This window comes from Rhynchophorus ferrugineus, unplaced genomic scaffold (assembly GCF_030347505.1).
Source record: "Rhynchophorus ferrugineus isolate W39M unplaced genomic scaffold, kcgeb_rfMv2 rfM2, whole genome shotgun sequence".
Taxonomy (NCBI): Eukaryota; Metazoa; Arthropoda; class Insecta; order Coleoptera; family Curculionidae; genus Rhynchophorus; species Rhynchophorus ferrugineus.
In genome coordinates this window covers 6,993,130-7,015,414 of record NW_027472581.1, presented here as the reverse complement: position 1 = coordinate 7,015,414, position 22,285 = coordinate 6,993,130, and the positions used below count along the sequence as shown (strand labels likewise).

At 32.5% G+C, this 22,285-nt stretch overlaps 1 protein-coding gene across 1 annotated transcript in view; it reads right to left on the bottom strand.

Annotated features, from left to right (window-relative positions):
• Positions 1-22,285, bottom strand: part of Meltrin (disintegrin and metalloproteinase domain-containing protein meltrin) — a 241,591-nt gene that overhangs the window by 52,829 nt on the left and 166,477 nt on the right. Inside the window, exon 2 of the mRNA XM_076396229.1 lies at positions 10,023-10,123. Within this exon, the coding sequence (XP_076252344.1) occupies positions 10,023-10,123 (101 nt within the window). The remainder of the gene's footprint in view (positions 1-10,022; positions 10,124-22,285) is intronic.

The window sequence follows — 22,285 nt, the reverse complement described above, 5'->3', positions numbered from 1 at the left end:
ATTTTCCTTGTCGGATTTTACACTCTTGTCTAGGACAATCCCAAATATTAAATAATCACAAACATAAATGTTACGACCATGCCCCAGTAGGATTCGAATCCGCAACTATCGCAACTGTAGAAGGACACTCCTGTCGCCTTTACCACTGCACCAACCAAGCCGGCCATATAGCACGGTTAGTAAAGGTTTAAAGGTAGTAAAAGGTTTACTACAATCCGATCTTATTGTATATAATGGACGTAGACTTTAGAGAACGATTTAGAAGATAAGATATTTTTTTATAGGAGATTACTTACCGAAATCATTCTGACGTGATTTACTGAGTGGTTCTTTGTAAATTAAAATATGAAATCCATGGCTATAAGCTGGATTTACCAAATTCCCTTGCTTCTGCGTCTATGGGATAACAGAGACAAAATATCTGGATCTCTGTATCAAAAAAAAATTAGCCGTGAAATGAGTTTGAAGTTGCTGAAAAGAACGTCCTCCAAGAAACATTTTAGATAATGTTATTTTACCACCGATGCACATTGATGTATCATCCGAAGACATTTGTAGAATCATTTCTCAAAGATGGAGATTGCTTCTGATACATGGTTACAAAGTTTTCAGGCTTCTCAGAAAGCATGACGAATCCTCAAGAAGAAGGATGAATTGCCAAGGAAGGAGAGGTCATAAAGAAGAGATAAATCAAAAGAATGATAAAAGCATTTCAAGCCTTACAATGCCTAATGAGTCTAAAAGTATATTTTCTTCATTCCAACCTCGTGTATTTTCCGTATCGTCTTGCTTGTGAATTAATCCAAGTAAAAATGAAATGTAGTAATAAATTAATTTATAATTAAGATTGTACTAACCATATCTAATAAAGATGTTATATCATCAAGTTTGACATTTTTGACGATATACGGTTTATTTTATACTAGCGACCCGCCCCGGCTTCGCACGGGTGCAATGCTGATACTAAATTAAATACACTACAGAAAAAATATGAACGTTGTATATAAAAACATAGCGGCCCGCTCCGACTTTGCACGGGCATAACATATATATGCCTATGTCACTCAATGAAAACATGATTAAAGTCGATCCAGTATTTTTGGTTCATTCATTACTGCCCTTGGCCTGCACGCATTAAATTTGGAGTAAAACAATTCCTCTTCCCCTATACTTACTATGAAGATTTCCTGCTATCTTTGGAATATCTAAATTCATACAATTTTTATTACATTACACATTTTTAAACGCAAATTTTAAATTTGTAATATCTCCGAAAATATTTGTTTAATTTACATACTGTAAGGAATCATATTGATCTATATTAATTGCACACTGTATTTAAGGTACTTAATTCGATAAGGATTAATGCCGTATTGCTTAAAATAGCTTCGTAAATAAGCCATTTTCTCACGTAAAAAGTAAACAATAAAAATGGTTAATGTGGGTTATCCCTAAAAGATAAACATATACCATCGCGGACTTTTTTGTAGACCTTTTTATGGTGTACAATACTGTAGTACATTAATTTGATCTAACTCGTAGGGTTAGGCAGCGTTTTTGCTAATTGCTAAATAAGCCTAAAAAAATAGGTTAATTTACGACATCACGTTAGAAACCTCTAAAATTAGCAATGTTGCCTTAGTATATTATGCATGTATTATACATATAAACCTTCCTCTTGAATCACTCTATCTATTGAAAAAAACCGCATCAAAATCCGTTGCGTAGTTTTAAAGATTTAAGCGCACATAGGAATATAGGGACAGAAAAGGCGACTTTGTTTTATACTATGTAGTGATTTAGTTGAAAGTTTCGCATCGGCAAAAAATGGAAGCATTAGTTCCACCAGCATATATACGATTTTACATGAACACTTAGCTGTGCGAAAGTTAAATTCGCGTTGGATCCCACACAATTTGACAATCGCCCAAAGAAATTCAACAGTGGTGCTTCGAAAGACGTTTATAACATCGTGACAGGCGACGAATCATGGATATATTCGTATCAGCTCGAAAGTAAGCAGTAGTCGACTGTATGGGTGTTTCAAGATGAGCCAAATCCAACAAAAGTTGTTCGCCACGAAGCATTTCAAAGAAAATGATGACCTGTTTCTTCGGGAAAACTGGTCATATTGCAACAGTGCCTAGAGGATCGTAGAACAGTAAATTCTAATTGGGACACAAGCATTTGTTTCTTAGAAGTCTTCGGTTTACAATGCCTAGTGAGTCTAAAAGTATATTTTCTTCATTCCAACCTCGAGTATTTTCCGGAAATTTTGGAAGCTGTGATTGAAGAGCAAGCTGTGTGAGTTCTCCAGGACATTACGAAAAAATATTAAGGAAAATCTCAAAAGGAGCGTCTCAATGATATCAGAACACTGTTGGATGGTTCAGAGAGGCCTTCGAGATTCTCCCTACAAGCGAAAATGCTCCTCACTGGAAAAAACAAAAGGTTTTACTAGATATCTTTATTTCAATTGGTCTTATAAGACATAATTTAAATATTTCGTTTAGTTATGACTAACTGTCACGATAATACCAATGAAATTACACAGGAAAAGTTAATTAATAACTTAACGATTGCTTTTGAGCAATAGGAATATATAGACGGAACTACTACTGCATTGATTATTTATTACTTACGATCAATGATGGTATTAACGAACTCAACTGCACAAGAACTGAGAACTTGTTCGCTGGGTAAAACCAGTTTCGCCAATAAAAAGATTTTATGATCAATAAAATGCGTTAACAGCCTTCTTGATCGCTAGCTACAAACGTATTATGCAATCTAAAATTAAAAAAAAGAAAACTGTTTAGAGTTGAAAGTAGACAGTTCGGGTTATTAAGTAATTAGAATCGTAATATACTGAATCAATCACTATGGGTCCGGGGTTTAGTTTTTGAATACATTTTATCTCTTCGTTATATACAACGTGGGGCAAAAGCCCCGCTATCTTCTTGATTGCCTAAGACTTTTCTCAAAGAAAAGATACGTAAGTTTGGTTTTAATAAAAAGTTTATTTGGTCTTTCAATTTTTTTCCTTTATGATTGAAAAATTATAACGGTTAAATGGTGACCGAGATTCGCTATGCAACTTTTGGCTCATTCAATTGTCAATCAAAATTCAATGTCTTTAATTTCATGACAAATATTGTCTTTAAGATGTTGAATCGTCTAGAGCTTATTCATATAAACTTTTAATTTTAAATATAATATTTTAATTGTAAAATACATTCAGAGCCAAAATAAAACAACTATATAACTATATTCGGAAGATCTTGAAAAAATTACATGAGCAGAAGCTTGAATTGCCCATATATCACATCAAAGTCTTCTCTCAAAGTTAATGTATTATGGCCTATTTAATGGAATGTATGGGCAACATTTTTAAATATGTTAAGGGTATTCTATTCCTAACTAATATTCTATTAAATACCAAATGATTGCTTGTATTTTGATCATTTCTCTCTTAAAAACATGTTTTTTGAAAAATATTGGTACAATTTATATTCATCAAAATGGTTTCCTTTATTTTCTACAAATTATTCCCATATTTCTGATTATCTGTCAAAATAAAGATAAAAATTTCGAAATCGTATGCTGATCTGATCAAAAGCGATCTATATCTGGCGAGTACACTGGGTGCCGTAGGATTTCCCTTCTAGATTTAACAGTGTAACCTTCACAACCATTGCAATGTATGGGTCAGGGTTGCCATACAAGAAGATAAATTTGAGCCTGCTACTCGCTATTGTTGATCTTTTCTACAACCATACGTTGTTTTTTACATTATTTTAATACATTATTTACGAAATTTCCGCTTCGACGTCGATATAGATGGCTCTCGTGGCTTATCCCATTTCCATAATAAATCCAGTTTTCTCAACTTGATCTAAAATCAAAGAGGTTGATTTATATGCCAATTATAAAGCTAATTTGGACCTATGGGGTGCAAATATGGGGTTGCACTAAAAATTCAAATTAACAATTCGATTGATTACCAATGCTTATAAGTACGTAACCAACGAAGAAGTGCACGATGACCTGGAAATTAAACGGATTTGCGAAGTTATCCAGGATTTATATAACGCAAAACGCACTCGTCTTGCTTGTGAATTAATCCAAGTAAAAATGAAATGTAGTAATAAATTAATTTATAATTAAGATTATACTAACCGTATCTAATGAAGATGTTATATCGTAAAGTTTGACATTTTTGACGATATACAGACTCAGAATATTTTGTCGTTTGTTTATTTTATATTCAGTTGAAAATTTCGTCTCAGCAAAAAATGGAACTGAATCATAAACATTTTCGTGCGATATCGAAACGGTTTTCGACGTGGATTATCACAACAAGAGTGTATCAATCAACTTAATTTGACTTTTGGCGATGAAGGTTTAGTGAATTCAATCGTGGTCGTAGTTCGCTGTCCAACGAGTTTCGTGAAGGTCGTCCAAAACGGCTGTTGTGGCAGGAAACACCTATTGTGAGATTGCGCCATCCCTAAGCATTAGTTCCACCAGCATATATGCGATTTTACATGAATACCTAGCTGTGAGAAAGTTAAGTTCGCGTTGGATCCCACACAATTTGACAATCGCCCAAAAAAAGGCTCGTGTCGATTGGTGCAAAGAAATGCTTAAGAAATTCAACCGTGGTGCTTCGAAAGACGTTTATACAATCGTGACAGGCGACGAATCATGGATATATTCGTATGAGCTCGAAAGTAAGCAGCAGTCGACTGTATGGGTGTTTCAAGATGAGCCAAATCCAACAAAAGTTGTTCGCGCACGAAGCACTTCAAAGAAAATGGTGACCTGTTTCTTCGGGAAAACTGGTCATATTGCAGCAATGCCTCTAGAGGATCGTAGAACAGTAAATTCTAATTGGTACACAACCATTTGTTTGCCAGAAGTCTTCGGTGAAATAAGGAAAACAAACAAGGGACGCCGGATTGTTCTTCATCATGACAATGCGAGCTCTCACACATCGGCTCAAACAAGAGACTATTTGAGCACTCAAAACATCGAATTGATGTGTCATCCGCCGTACAGCCCTGATTTGGCACCTAATGGTTTCTTTCTGTTCCGATCAGTGAAGAATAAACTGCGTGGTCAACGATTTTCATCGCCCGAAGAAGCTATTGAAATGTTCAAAAATCATGTTTTGAGGATACCTCATTCGGAATGGAATAGATGCAATGTGTATCGATCATCGTGACGAGTACTTTGAAAAACAATAAAAATATATTCGCAGCTTAACTATTTCTTTTTTTCTATTCCCAAAATATAAATATTGACCCTCGTATCTGTGACTGATGAAACTATTGGATAGTTTCCAAAGAGAAAGTAGAAAATTAGTATCCAAAGGATATTTCACAATAAAATTCTTTTTATACAGTTAATTTAAAAAAAAAAGTTATTACAAAAATGTTATTAATACATTCCAGAACAGTACAATAAAAAATAAGACAAAGAACTTTTAATTGGGACATATGGTCAACAATTACCGAATAGTGTCAGTAAAAAAACGTAACAGAAACACACCGACATCATTGAAAATGTCACTAATAGTCTAAAAGACGAGGTTCAATTTAATTACGAGCTAAAAATAAAACCGAAACCCCATGTCCGCCATCGGTGTCTGTTTAGGAAATTTGCCGTCTGGGGACGCACTAATTGAAGCCAAATGTATTTTCCATTACCGTAATGATCAGAAGCACTTATTCCAATTCTCAAAAAGAATGTCTAAACTTTTCGGTATGCCGGTCAAAATTAGAATATTTTAGTAGCTCAGTTTCTAAACATACTCATTTTCCATAAATTGTCAAATAACTTATTACAAAAACATCAAAAAATCCGTTTTATTTAATAAAAATATTTCACTAATGCCCACCATTCTTGTACCTTTATCGACAATCAATATTATTAACAAATACAAGAGGTGTGATGAACATTTTGTTTAGAGAGAGAAGAGATGATTTCATTTTGATTTCATGCATAATTAGTTATAAACTTCGATCGTGTGAATCATTATTGGAAATAATGTTGAAAGTCTTTCGTCATTCAGGAATTGTGATGTTTACTTCGCGACAGACTCGTTGTATTGTTCATTTTGATACGAATTTCACAATGGAAAAGGGATAGAGGTCGCGTGGTGGAAGAACCGATAAATAACTTGGATAGTCCAACAAAGGGATGCCATATTTGGATAGAAATCTTTTGACAGAAAAATTAGAATGAGCTGGTGGGATGTTTTAGTCAGGAATCTATGATCTGAAACAATTTAAGTTAAGATAATTAATACTTTCAAGAACCCAAGGAAGATATATACTGAATATTAAATTATCATCAGTTTGAGCTTTGGCTTATTCCTCATTTACTAATAATCAATAATAAAACATTAATTTTATAATAAGTCCTAGCTATTTTCAATGACATTAAAAGTGTTATTTGCCTTTAAGTTTACGCAATATTTTGGTATAAAAATTATAGATGATATATTTCCTATATAATATATAAAACTATATATTTCCTATAACAAGAAATATAATAACCTTCATATCATTTGGTAATCAAAAAAAAAAACAAGAATATAACCAACAAGAACTATATAACCTTAAACTTACTGCATATAGTAATAACACAAATTTTAAGAAAGATTCTTATAAAATCGTCATTCTATCGATTGATAATAATGTAAAACTTATTGGTATTTTAATAATTCTTACATTTATAATTTTAATTGTGTGTCAATTCTTACGAAAAATTGAGGATTACAACATATCTTCCAGATGTCAATAAGAATAGTGTAAAATGATCTTCTAATTTCCCTTTTATATAACGGAAACTCTTAAAGAAGATTGATAACAGGCAACATCTGCAATAAGTTACGTGTCTGTTGAAATATATAAGTATTAGATACTGGTGACAGAAGAATATTAAGTCGTTTTTTAATTATTTACATTTAAATTGAACATGAATTGGGCTGTCTTTCGGTTGTATATTCGTCATATTTGATAACTTTCTCTGGAAAGTGCTACAGCAACTCTTGTTTAGTCTCAATTTTAATTGAAATAGCTTGACAATACCTTTTCGTTCTTCAATGTTTGTACCATTCAAGTTATGAGACTTTTTTCTTTTAGATTTTTTGTTAAATATATAGTATGGTACTTATTTCTATTACGTTGTGCTCTTTATTTATCGACAGTACAACATTTTCCTCTACCACATATCTCATTTATCATCTCCTTTAATTTTTGTTATTATTTTTATTATCATAATATACCATCATCATACTCAGAAAAATACTTTGTTGTTTATTACTTACTCCTTGCACATGTTAATTGACTACGATGAATTGGGTTTCAGTTAATTTTTGAGATGGCATTGGGACACGGTAACCATTTTTCATTACACACTTTTGTAAATTGTTCAAGTTTTCGTTGTTGAATATCAATCAATATAAAAATTGCATGATTCCTCATGTGCTTCCTATAGCTTTTTCAGAGATTCGGTGTACAACATTTCTTTTGAAAAACAAAATCTGAGACAAATTCTTCGTTAAACTATTTTGATGCGCCATTGACCGGCTTTTATTTTCAGTAAGTACCATTTCGTCGAAATATGAACTAAACCTTTTTTCAGTGCGCTTAATTTTGTACCCTAGTGTAAATCGCATTTGCGGGAAGTTTTCCTTTTTTTACTTCAATTTCAAGAAAACGGCGGCTGAAGGTCTTCGAATGCTAACTGAAGCTTATGACAACCATGCTTTATTGATTTCAACATGTGAATACTGGTTTCTGCCTTTTAAAAGTGGTGATTTTGATACGGAAAGAGTGTTCTGAACAGTCAAAGCAATTTGAAGACGAGGATTTCAAGGCATTATTTGATAAAATCACTAATAGGAATCGTTTTCGACTACAGTAGATGCCTTTTGGCCGAGTACTATGCGAAAAAGAGTTGGAATATGAGCAAAGACACAAAAACGTTATTCCTCAATATGACAACGCTCGTCCACATGTAAAATCGGTCAAAACATACTTGGAAACATTAAAATGGGAAGAGCTATCCCATCCGCCGTATTCTCCGGACTTTGTTCCTCCTGATTACTACTTGTTCCGACATATGAGTAGGGGCTTGTTTAATCAGCGCTTCATTTCTTATGAAGGCACCAAAAAATGTATCGATTCGTAGTCTCAAGAGATCAATCGCTCTTTCGAGATAGAATCTGTAAATTGCCTGCATGATGGGGGAAAATAGATCTAATAGATCTAGAAAATAGGGCTATCGATAGGCAGTACTTTGAATAAAACACACTGTACCGATTTTTTAAGTCTCAAATTTAAAAATCCTTTAGAACTAATTTATAAAAAATAACTAATTTATCTAAATCATTTAACCAGCTAATTTTCCTTTAGATTAAAACATGTCGCAGGCATTTGGAAGATGGCGGAATTTATAATGATCCCAAAACCTGGGAAGTCACCAAACGAAATAAAAGTATATAGACCTATATCACGGCTGCCAGTAATATCTAAGGTTTTTGAAAAACTCCTGTTGAAAAGAATAAAACCGATCGTAGAGAGAAAAAAAACCTAATAACACCAGTTTGGGTTTATTAATAAGCATTCAACAATTGACCAGATCTACAGAATAACAGTTATTGAAAAAGCCTACGAAGGTAAAAAAGTATGCTCAGCTATATGCTTAGATGTAGCACAAGCCTTCGATAAGGTTTGGCCTGAAGGCCTTGTTCATAAACTACAGAAAATGTTATCAAAACAACACGAACTATTAAAATCGTACATTACAACCAGAATGTTTAGAGTCAAATACGAAGAAGCTTACTCTACAATAAAAGAAACTAAAGCAGGTGTACCACAAGGAAATGTACTGGGACTAGTGCTTTATCTATTCTACTCTTGTGATATACCACATGGGGAATATTACGATGGTAACATTTGCTGATAATACTGCGATTATAGCTGTCAGAGATAATAATGAAGAAGCCTCACGAAAATTCGAACAGGCAAGTGACAATAACAATTAATAAATAATTGGACACAAGCTTAGAAAATATAAATATGAAAGTAAATCTGCAAATGTGCAGTTCACCTACAAACAAACCGTACAAGTACCAATAACATTAAATAATACTATCACTCCATATAGCAACAACGCTAAATATCTCTGAATGAATCTCGGTGCAAAACTTCGCTGGAAGGAACATATAAAGAAGAAAAGAAAAGAACTGGAATTGCTATTATATAAGCAAATACTGAAACCTATTTGGATATACGGAGTTCAATTATGGGGATGTTCTGCAAAGAGTAACATAAATAAAATACAAATTCTTCAGAATACAGTCCTGCGAGGTGTTGTGGGCGCACCCAAATACTATAGGACTGATTACAAACATCGAGACCTTCAGGTACCCACAGTCAGTCAAGAAATCAAAAGAATTGCAGCTTTTGGGTATCACCAGAAGAGGACACAGACTCAAAAGAAACAAACCATCTGATCTTGTGTAGCGTTGTATAATGGGGTGCATATAATAAAAAATACAGCTGTAACATGTATAAACATTATTTCACCAGAGACTAAGATAGGATCAATGGGTCCTCCCAGTTATATACCTAGATTTAAGTTATCATAAAAACAAATTGTAGGTTAGTCGGAAACGACGTAACAATGTAATAATTAAATAATAAAAAATAATAATTTTCCAAATAATTTTAAACAATTTTAAACTATAGTAAACTGTCGATTCTTCTGACAGGACCGTGTAACTTAGCCATTATAACCAAATGGTGCAAAATACGTGTATTTTGCTTATAATGTATGAACTAAAAACCCAATTACGTTGATGAGTGTTGGTAATACGCCATGGCCACCACCAAAACGAAATATTTCAGAAGGCCATCGACGTATAACGCCCGGCGAGGGATCGAGACACCCAAACCAACCATTAACCGGAACGCAACTCAAATAAATAAATAAACAGCTCTACCCACCTCTTGTCTGGTCGTCGAGATCTGTCTTTTCTCTCTTCCGTGATAAAATCTCGGTTTGGCCAGGTAGTGTCGGGCGAAATCTGATGCGGGATGTTGATTAACTGAAACAAAGAATGAACAAATTGATAACGGTTGCGAATACGCTAAGATGGATATTTTTGAAGAATCATTTTTTGACAATTCTACGTATTTACTTTACGCGCATAAAAATTAATTCTGAAAAAAGAATGATGTCTGAACTAATGAAATAACGAATCAACTACTTTCAGTCGAGTACTAGCAGTTACTATTTTCGGACCTACTAGTTTCATTCGACTGATTTTTAACGCTCTGGCTTTGCCGTTCTAGCTGCGACCTTGAAAATGATGTTCGGTATTTATGCTTATATATATATATATATATATATATATATATATATATATATATATATATTTATCACTACATAGTATAAAACAAAGTCGCCTTTTCTGTCCCTATATCCCTATGTGCGCTTAAATCTTTAAAACTACGCAACGGATTTTGATGCGGTTTTTTTCAATAGATAGAGTGATTCAAGAGGAAGGTTTATATGTATAATACATGCATAATATACTAAGGCAACATTGCTAATTTTAGAGGTTTCTAACGTGATGTCGTAAATTAACCTATTTTTTAGGCTTATTTAGCAATTAGCAAAAACGCTGCCTAACCCTACGAGTTAGATCAAATTAATGTACTACAGTATTGTACACCATAAAAAGGTCTACAAAAAAGTCCGCGATGGTATATGTTTATCTTTTAGGGATAACCCACATTAACCATTTTTATTGTTTACTTTTTACGTGAGAAAATGGCTTATTTACGAAGCTATTTTAAGCAATACGGCATTAATCCTTATCGAATTAAGTACCTTAAATACAGTGTGCAATTAATATAGATCAATATGGTTCCTTACAGCATGTAAATTAAACAAATATTTTCGGAGATATTACAAATTTAAAATTTGCGTTTAAAAATGTGTAATGTAATAAAAATTGTATGAATTTAGATATTCCAAAGATAGCAGGAAATCTTCATAGTAAGTATAGGGGAAGAGGAATTGTTTTACTCCAAATTTAATGCGTGCAGGCCAAGGGCAGTAATGAATGAACCAAAAATACTGGATCGATTTTAATCATGTTTTCATTGAGTGACATAGGCATATATATTTTATGCCCGTGCAAAGTCGGAGCGGGCCGCTATGTTTTTATATACAACGTTCATATTTTTTCTGTAGTGTATTTAATTTAGTATCAGCATTGCACCCGTGCGAAGCCGGGGCGGGTCGCTAGTTAACATATAAAAGTAATCCTACTTCGTTTAAAATTAAATTAGAAATTGCATGTTGTGTATTATTATTAATTAATAATTACTATTTTCAGTCGCTAGTTTTTTGACTATCGACTGTTTCGACTGTTTTCAGTCGATAGTTCCCAACGCTATATATAATATATATGGTTTGTTTGTAGTATGATTGGAAATAACAATATATTGTACATTAATATAGCAGAATTTTAGAACTCTATTTTTGAAGATTATCTGTTAATGTAGTAAGGTAAAAAATCATTTTGATTGATAAGTAGAAAAATTATTTTGATTGGTTAAACTATTGGTTCTTTCTTTGATGGCCTTTTTCGATTTTTGTAAGTCTCTCGATGGTTGTTCAAACGTTTCGAATGTTAAAACTAGTTTGATTCAAGTTTAAACGAATAATAATATTCTTAATAATAAAATATTCCTTATTAACGGTAAATCAAATTATTACTGTATCTAAAAAGGGTGCGATGGTTAAATAGTTGGTTAAATTGATTGAGAAGATACAATACAAATATTCAGTGGCCAATACTTAAACTGTTATTGTGAAGTTAATAAATTAAGGCATTTATTTATTTATTTCCTTTCTTTTTTGAAAGTTCGAAAAGAACTTTACTGATCTGTACAACACAGATTAAACAATTATCTCTGTCCTTTTCTCTCTCAGAATTAGTCGTTGACGAGATGGAATTCGTATATCCCCGTCGGTTACCACGAATAGAAAAATAGTCAGTGTGCATATGACTGCAATAGGGCCTTTCTAATATCAGCATTTACTATTTTAAGCAACTTTAATTATGTCTAAGTTAGTTAAATAACACTGTTGATAACATTTGAGGTTAAGCCTCATTTGTTTCGTTTATTTTGTATATGAGTCTCTAATAATTTAGTTCTTTGTTCAGTTACCAAATAACATAAAATTATATTCAAGATAATATATTCATGTATAAGTATGCATGAAGTCAGTATGTTTCTACAAGATACGAATGCCAACTAGACAGCAGAAAATGAGATTCTAACTGAACATTCACCGTTGTTTACTACTGGTCATATATTCTCAAAATGTAAAGAAAATCATTATTATTAATTAAATACAAATCAACAAGTGTCAAACAAATCCCATCATGGTTAGATTACGAAAAGCTAATATCAAATATTTGGTTTCTTGTACATCAAATAGTTCGATGAGCTATATTTCACCAGCTTAGAGGTAAATGACACATATTTGAGTGAACAATGTGATTTTATCAAGTTTTTACAGCCTGGTATGTGTGTTATGACAAACATAGTACATTAGTACAGACATGTAGTTGCAGATAGCAGAGTAGTTGCATGTATAAGCAGATATATAGTTGGAGAATTCATAGATTTTATAAAGTACTTGCTGAAATATTGTAGTTGAACATTCTTACAAGATTGTTAGACTATTATTAAAATGAACTTCAAAATAACAATTTGTGCATTTTATTTATCCAAATATTACAAGGCAATTTGACAAAAATACAGAACTGTATCATCAAATGTATATAATTTAAAACCTTTTTGTGCTACTGTTATAATACTGTTGAAAACAGTTGAGGTTGGGCCTCATTTATTTTGCTTATTATGTATGAGTTCTTAATAATTCTATTCAACTATGTAAAATGAATATTTTGGTTCTGTCAAATACATCTGCATCTGTATTGATTTTAATAATACTATTCTAACAGTTCCCAAGTGGCGATTGTGCTATTATTGCCAACTCTTTAGACTTATTACCTGTATTATTAATTTTCTTAAGTGTATTAATATCAGTAAGTACTAATAGTATTGTTATTGTTCTTCAATATTCTACTACATTTCATGGTTAGCCTGGGAATAATCACTCACTTCAATTCCATTAAAGGTCTAGTATTCTCTTTAAAATTATTATTTCAGTTAAAGTTCAAATATGGGATTGCGAAACTGATGGCTAGAAAACGATAAGTGACGTCAATGTTTCGTAGCGCTTCTGATATGTAATTTTGAAATGTTGTATTTTTATTTCTGGTAAAGTAAAGTAAGTATTTTTAACAATCTATCTATAGCATATTATTATAAATCAATATTTATGTGATTCATGATATTATGCTGGAGGACAACTCGGCAACAATGGCGCGCACCTAGAAAGGTTCATCCGACCAGATGATGCAAGATTAACATTTAGGAAAAGATCATTACGAATCAATTGATAAAAACACTACGCGAGAGTTGCCGCAATTAACCGAAGTGAAAGGGAATCTAACGCATTTTGTTTTAAATAAAAAACTACTGTTTTCGTTTTAAACATCGTCGAATAACAACATTATTTTAATAAGCGTTTCGTTTAACAAGATTTTATCTATAAGGATCGTTAAATATTATTATTTCTTACTGAATGACTAGGTGAATTTCATATCTATCAAACATCTATCTTGCAACAACTTAGAGAACATCCCAGAAGACCATCCGATCTTATCCAGTCTGGCTACTGGCGTGATTGAGATCATTTTCCGTGATCAATTCTTGCCTTATGGACAATCAGAGTTATAAAAAACCACAAACATAAATTTACAACTACATTCTATTCAACATTACTCATTTACTAGAATATTTTTTGACAGATCAAGATATGACAAAATTATAAATTTAAAAAATGTGTACTCTTTAGTTGAGACTCTTTTTTGGTCGTTGAAATTATATTGATTTGATAGAATATTTAAAATGTATCAAAAACCATATCTCTTGAAAAATATATATTTTATAAGTTAAAAATCAAACATTTAGTATTTAGTATTTTTGGTTCATTCATTACTGCCCTTGGCCTGCACGCATTAAAATTGGAATAAAACAATTCCTCTTCCCCTATACTTACTATGAAGATTTCCTGCTATCTTTGGAATATCTAAATTCATACAATTTTTATTACATTACACATTTTTAAACGCAAATTTTAAATTTGTAATATCTCCGAAAATATTTGTTTAATTTACATGCTGTAAGGAACCATATTGATCTATATTAATTGCACACTGTATTTAAGGTACTTAATTCGATAAGTATTAATGCCGTATTGCTTAAAATAGCTTCGTAAATAAGCCATTTTCTCACGTAAAAAGTAAATAATAAAAATGGTTAATGTGGGTTATCCCTAAAAGATAAACATATACCATCGCGGACTTTTTTGTAGACCTTTTTATGGTGTACAATACTGTAGTACATTAATTTGATCTAACTCGTAGGGTTAGGCAGCGTTTTTGCTAATTGCTAAATAAGCCTAAAAAAATAGGTTAATTTACGACATCACGTTAGAAACCTCTAAAATTAGCAATGTTGCCTTAGTATATTATGCACGTATTATACATATAAACCTTCCTCTTGAATCACTCTATCTATTGAAAAAAACCGCATCAAAATCCGTTGCGTAGTTTTAAAGATTTAAGCGCACATAGGGATATAGGGACAGAAAAGGCGACTTTGTTTTATACTATGTAGTGATTTTCAACGTTATTTTACTGTCGATGAGTTAATTGATAAATTCATCCTTGATTAAATTTTCCTTCACTGAGAAAGAAAAAGTAAAATTTTGTCATCTAAGCAATAAAAAAGATAGTTGCAGAGGTTTTAGATAAACATGGTTATAGGAGTGTCTGTTAATAAATGTATCTCATTAGACAATCTATTGTTAGTTTCTCAAAATTACTTCGCAGTGCTGTACTTCGAACCTCAGGACGGAAATTATTCACATAATATACAAAGAAAAACCAACCAGAATAACATAATGATAAGTTTAGTGGTATATAATTGTGGTTAGGTATTTCTGTCCGGTTGCATGAATATAAAAAAAACTCTGTTTTTACCAAGAAAAGAAAAACTACCAGATATATAAAAATACTGATCTGCGAAGAAGATAAAAACACTTTAATTTTGCTAAACCAATTTTATTTCAAATATAAGAAGTGGAGACATGATGGATCCACCTAGGGTCTAACGATATTGTCTATACCTGTTTGTTTTATAAACTAAATAAAAGCTTCAAATATAAAAACTTATGATGGCTAATTAATAATGGCAGCTTGTAACTGGAGTTTCACATACCTGACCGTGAAATATTTTGTAGTTAGTATTTCACTGACTTATGCTTCAAAGTACATTTGAACATAATACGTTTAACAACCTTAATAACTGCGTTTTGAAGAAAATAATGCTCGATAGTTTTCGTAAACAAAATATATCAATCTTAGTACCATGCAAAATGCGTTGTCAGAAAGCATCACAACAGATGAGAGGTAAATAATTCACAATCTTGCATTTGGTATCTTAAAGGTACCACAAATGGTGTGTTATAATGGAGAGTAACATGCGTATTAGTAGTTAAAGATGATGATTTTATTGTTTTTACGTTTTTATTTTTATTGTTAGGGTCAGTGATGAACAATAGATATCAAAAATGAAGTGTTAGTCAGCTTCTTAAACGACAAAAAAAGCTTACTATTTTTCAACGCTGTCTCGATATAAAACATGTGCTCATAATATATAAAACCATTTTGCGCTCATCAGGATCTGTAGAAAATGGTTTTTTCTTTAACAGGCTTTATTCATTCCTCAACAAGAGGCTGCTTGTTGTACCTAGTGTTTATTAAAGGATATTGTTCTTTTACAATCTAATAGGTAGTACTGTATTAGTTCAACCCTTTACATCACCTGAGATGACTGTATTTTGTAATTTGTGCACGACTTAAAATATTTTGTATTTTAAATACATGTGAAATAGTATTTTGTAATTTCTATTTTAATTAATGTATTATCTTAAGCATATATTTTGTCAAACTTTGGCGCCAGTTTACATTTCATGATCTCCTGAACAGCAATATTTCTAACCAAATATCTTTATAGTCTTCAGGCTATTCTGACTGCTCTAAGAGATGTACCCAAAACTTGAGAGTTTCCAAATTCCAATAGTTTATTGCCAGGGACACTTTTAGCAATTTCAGTCCGCCTTTGGTGGTTGTACACCTTGAACTGTGATATTTATGTACAAATCTCAGCAACTGAATATTTCTTTAATTTCAAAATATCCTAATTCCATGAATTCAAGGACTGTTTTTCAAAACCTCGACATTCTTCCCAAATTGTTAATGTCTGCAGACTAGGGGTAGTTTCATCAATTTCGAAGCGATTTGATTGCAATAACTGGTTCTGTGACTTCAAGAATAAGAGGTGGTGGTAACAGGTTTCATGTGACATTTGTCATCACTTAAAAATAGACACTTGAAAAGCTTAGTACAGAGCCATGTATTTCTTGAGGATACCAACGAATCGACCCATCTTTTAGTGTCTTCAGATAAAGTGAAGCACTGCTCAGACAAAACACGACTCATATGTTAGAACAAGTAGTAATTAGAAGGCGCAAAGTCTGGAGAATACGGCGGGTGGGGTAACACTTTCTATTTTAATGTTTTCAAGTATGTTTTCACAAGAACAACAAGAATTTGATCTAGTAATCCTTCCCGTAAGACCTTCCAATTCTCATTTTCAAATTGTTTTGGCTGTCCAGAACGCTCTTTGTTTTCGGTGTCAAAAATCACCACTTTTAAAGCGTTGAAACCAGCATTCACATGTTGAAATGGATGGAGCATCGTTGTCATAAGTTACACATATCATGCGATGAGCTTCAGTCGCCTTCTTCAAATTGAAGCAAAAAAGGAAAATTTATTAATGAAAAAAATGTTAGTTTTCACTTTGAAGAAATGACATATACTGAAAAGTGAAGTCTGTAACATCATTATATTTATATTGTGATTTTGTAACATGTGCACGTTTGACTGCATTTTTGAAAATTCTTGAAGTAGGCCGTATCCAGCAGACATTGCTCTTTCCGACTAAAGCTCCATCCTGTAATGATTCATTAATACCTATCTGTACATCGAGTCATTACAACGTCAATAAATACTTAACAATCGGGAAATTAATTCGATTCTGATTGATGCTAGAACTTCAAAACTGCATAAATTTCAAACCGCTTAGTGTATTAAGAAGTACGTGGGCAAAAATACTCTCTTGTGATTAATGATTCGTGAGGTCAACAAACGATAATCAACCGTTCAGTTTCAAAACGAACAAACGCATAATTTTACAATTTACATGTTGAAAAACAGTAAATTCATTTGTCGCGTCTCTCTTCTTAACGAGGTAAATTGATGAGAGCGTCAGCAGATATTCCCGCAAAAAAGACCATAGTTAAAAGCATTTAACGCGCAAGTAGGCGAAATTGCGGTATCCGAAACGAAATCGACCTAATAATCCCTTAATTTCGGTTTTATTCTATCGATCAATCTTTAACTTTTAAATTTAGTCAATCAGTTAAGTCAAATTAATCAAAAACAAAAAACCATTTTGTAATGATAAACAATAAGACCAGTAAAAATACCTCAATATATTTTAAATTAATAGATAACCTATTCAAAGTTTTTTTGTACATACGTCATCAAGATATTTAATGTATTGCCTGCCGTAATTTGTAAATTCGTTTTAGAATCAGACAATATTTTCCTTCTCATTTTAATATAGTTAAAAAGAGACATAATGCTGACTGATTAGTTCGAACATGTAAACGAATGAGCCTGTCAAAGTCGACCGGTTATCAGACGTATGCAAAATTCTTGAAAGCAATAGAGATAAGAGGTTATAACTCTAACCTATAAACTATTGTGTTGTCACTGTATAATTAACTGCAACTTTTAGATGTACAATAATGTTAAAATAAATTATATTTGATAATATTTTTGTTCAATTATTTTATTTAGATTAGAATTTTGTTGTATGTCTTGGCTTTGACTGAACTAAAACTCGAGAGTTGATGCGGCAACATTGCGACGTTTTGATGTCACAAATTTAAATGACGTATGTACAAAATAACTTTGAACAGACTATATATAGTATAAGAAAAACTGAATGAACAAATTTATAAGGTGCTTGCCATATATTTTTATCACCGACATTTATTGATGAATATGGAAGTATTAATGTAAACAGCTGTTAACTAAACTAACCTAACTATAAGATTGAATGATTTGGGCATTCCTCTGCATAAAATACCAGTTTTCCATTTGAGATCATACAGTTATTATGCGTGCTGAATCTATATTTGATTTCAATGACTGGAGAACGATCTGGATTATGAAGGTTTATTGGACAAAAATTCAACTCCCAAAGAACATTCAGATAACTTAACAGTTAATGAATCAACGGACATTTTCATTGGTTCCCAGACGAAGAGAAGAGCTTCTATAGCCGATTGTGACTGGTGAAGTATATCTACTACGACAATCATAAACGCAAACAGTAATGGGTTAGTGCAGAAGAACTATCCACATCGACACCAAGGCGTAATATTCATGGCTCTAAAGTATTAAAACCGAATGAAACTGTCTACTATAACGTGCTGCTAAAAATAACAGCAATATTTCTAGTAAGTAGGATAAACTGTTGCAGTTCGAACTATATTCACCAGATATAGCATCTTCTGACTGCCATTTGCTCAGATCGCTGCCAAATCAACATAATTATTTTTACGATATCGCCATTTTGACAGAAAAATGGGAAAAAACTGTAGAACATGGTGGAAAATATTTTGATTAATATATATCGTACCAATTTTTTCAACAAATGTATCTTTAAAGTGAGTTATTAAAAGTTAACTTAAAGTTACTTCACCGTCTTTAGAAGATTTTAAATATTAGAAATTTTATTTGTTAATCATTTCAATTAAGAAAATTATAATCGAGATATTATTTTGAAGGGCCAAAACATGCATCAACTTGAGTGACTACTTCAAATTATAATTGAAAGTAATATTATTCTCTATTGTAAACACCAAAGAAAGAGTTTATGTAGTTATTAAAATATATAAATGTATACGTGGCCATAAAAGCAATAATAATTGTAGATCTTTTTTTAGATCAATTTATGTAACAACTTGCAAGTTAAAATATTGTGCAATAACTCAATACCAAGGTACCAATGATACAGGAAAAAGTAAGAGTATTATGAATCGTAATATCGAACAATATTTTATGTTGATTGACATGTGAATGGACGGCCGCATATTTACGACATTATACGTTCAAATAACAGATTTTAAAATAAAATAATTAATAGTTATTAGTTTTATATTTTTTTGTCTCCTTCGCCTCTATATATGCGGTGGTTTTTTTCTCATAGAATTTTCAATAGTTGGAATAATGAAAGTTCTTTAAAAATTAAGTAAATTAACTAAGCATATTCAAAAAGATGAGAGTTGTCATATATATTTCGAGCCTTCGCAATACTAACTATTGTTAGGCTCTGTATGATGTTTTCAATTGAAAACATAACCTTCTTCACGGCGTCATTTGGGCAAAACTTATGTTGTTTTGGAACAAAACTTAAGTGACCTGAAAATTTTCTCTCAGTGAAAAAATTAAGTTTGGAATGGAAGAAAACATTGATACCGCGGGCATTAACTCGTGGTCGAGCTTAACTCGGTGAATCCGCTCCAAAGCGTGGGAAAACGCAACACCTGGCTGGCTAGGTTATGGCGTCTGTATTTTGGGATGCACAGGGAATAATTTTCATTGACTACCTTGAAAAGGGAAGGACCATCAATAGCGACTATTACATAGCGTTATTGGACTGTTTGAAGGAAGAAATCGCCAAAATACGGCCGTTTTTGAAGAAAAAGAAAGTGCTGCTTCACCAAGACCATGCACCGTGTTACAAGTCAGTGAAAACGATAGTAAAAATCCATGAATTGGGCTTCGAATTGCTTCCTCATTTACCGTATTCTCCAGATCTGCCCCTGTGACTATTTCATGTTCTCATATCTCAAAATAATGCTCGCTGGGAAGAAATTTTCATCGAATGATTGCCGAAACTATGGTGTATTTTGAAGCAAAAGACAAATCGTACTACAAAAATGGTATCGAAAATTTGGAGGGTCGCTATAATCAGTGTGCCTTGAAGGGAGTTTTAATGTGTTTGTGTGTTTGTGTAAATGTGTTTTACTACGGTAGGCTGGAGACTTTTCAATTGACCTGTTATGTATATGAGTCCCAAGTAAAGCAATACTTTTCTATATGGATCCTCCAATACGAGCCAAATCTGACAAAAATTATGATGTTGGAGCAACGCAAAATGGTAAATTCTGAATGGTATTCAAGTGTTTCGCAAAATATGAAAAAGAAAGTGGCAACAGAAGATCATTCTTCATCATGAGTAATGCAAACTCTCATACATCGGCTGCAAAAAACTACCTATTTGACTCGTCAAAAGGTGGCATGGAAAGGTACAACCTTGATTTGGGACCAAATGTTTTTTTTAATCCTTAGTCTTATTACTAATTATTAATTTGATCTGATTATTAGGTTAAAAATACAGATAGCAATCCTCGTAAGGTGTAGTTATGATGTGGTATTTATGCCTTAGTTCTGTCAAATCTAAGTAAAATGTTTTAATCAATCAATTCCTTGGATATTTTATTAACTGTGTTGATAAATTTGAAGCATAGAATTTGATCATCGATTACTTAACTTAAATGAGGTCCTCGGACTGAGAAGTGATCAACACGAAGAATATATTTTAGAACTAGAGACCCTAACTAGAACACACTAACAAATATTGAAGTACCGTTAATTTCTCTCCACTCACTCACTACACTACACTGCCAAGACATCGTTCATTAGTCAATAGCAGTATATTTTACAAAAATAAATATGCATTTGTTCAGACATAGAATTCTAAAACGAAAATAGAACGGAATCATCTCATAATATATTCGGATTCAGGTTAATGTAGTTTTTATTTCTGGTAACTTAATGTTAATATTCAGATTCGATTGTGCGTTTTAGGATCTTTATCGTCTTATTTGAATATCAAATGCAATATTTATTAAGAGTTAGAAAAGTATAACTTAGAAATAGGCTGATTTGATAACTATATATTGCGGTTGAATTTGATATTTTTACTGAATTATGTACAAATCAATTAATTTTTTGTTATATTTGAGTCTTTTCAATAGCGAAGAAGCAACCCGACAATTACAACAGGCATATGGCAATACATATAATTCAATATTGTGTGTAATCGTGTTGTAATCCAAATAATCTTGTGCAGTGTAACAGGTCAAATGAAAAGTACCCGGCCTACCATAGTAAAACACATTTTTTGGCAAAATTTAAAAACATAATTCCCTTCAACGGTGATGCACTGATTATAGCGACCCTCAACATTTTCGATACCATTTTTGTAGTACGATTTGTCCTTTGCTTCAAAATAAGCCTGAGTATCGGCGATCACCTATTCATTCAACGAAAATTTCTTCCCGACAAGCATTATTTTGAGATCTGAGAACAGGAAATAGTCGCTGGGGGCCAGATCTGGAGAATACGGTGGATGAAGAAGCAATTCGAAGCCCAATTCATGGATTGTTGCCATCGTTTTAATTGATTTGTGACACGGTGCACTGTCTTGGTGAAGCAGCACTTCCTTTCTCTTCAAATGCGGTCGTTTTTCGGCGAGTTCGTCCTTCAAACGGTCCAATAACGCTATGTAATAGTCACTGTTGATGGTCCTTTCTTTTTTAAGGTAGTCAATGAAAATTACTCCATGCGCATCCCAAAATACAGACACCATAACCTTGCCAGCCGACTGTTGCGTTTTCCGACGCTTTGAAGTGGGTTCATCATGTGCAGTCCACTCGGGTGACTGTCCAACGTCCAACTTAACATACCAGTCCTTGATAGTTGATTTTCCTGGGGCAGTGTTCGGCAACTCGGCATCAAGCCAAGTTCAAAAAACAATATTTTATCAACACGCGAAATTCCTTTTTATCCATTTTTTTTCATAATAATAGAAACTGAAACTAACTGAAAAAACATATGGATTTAATTCTATTA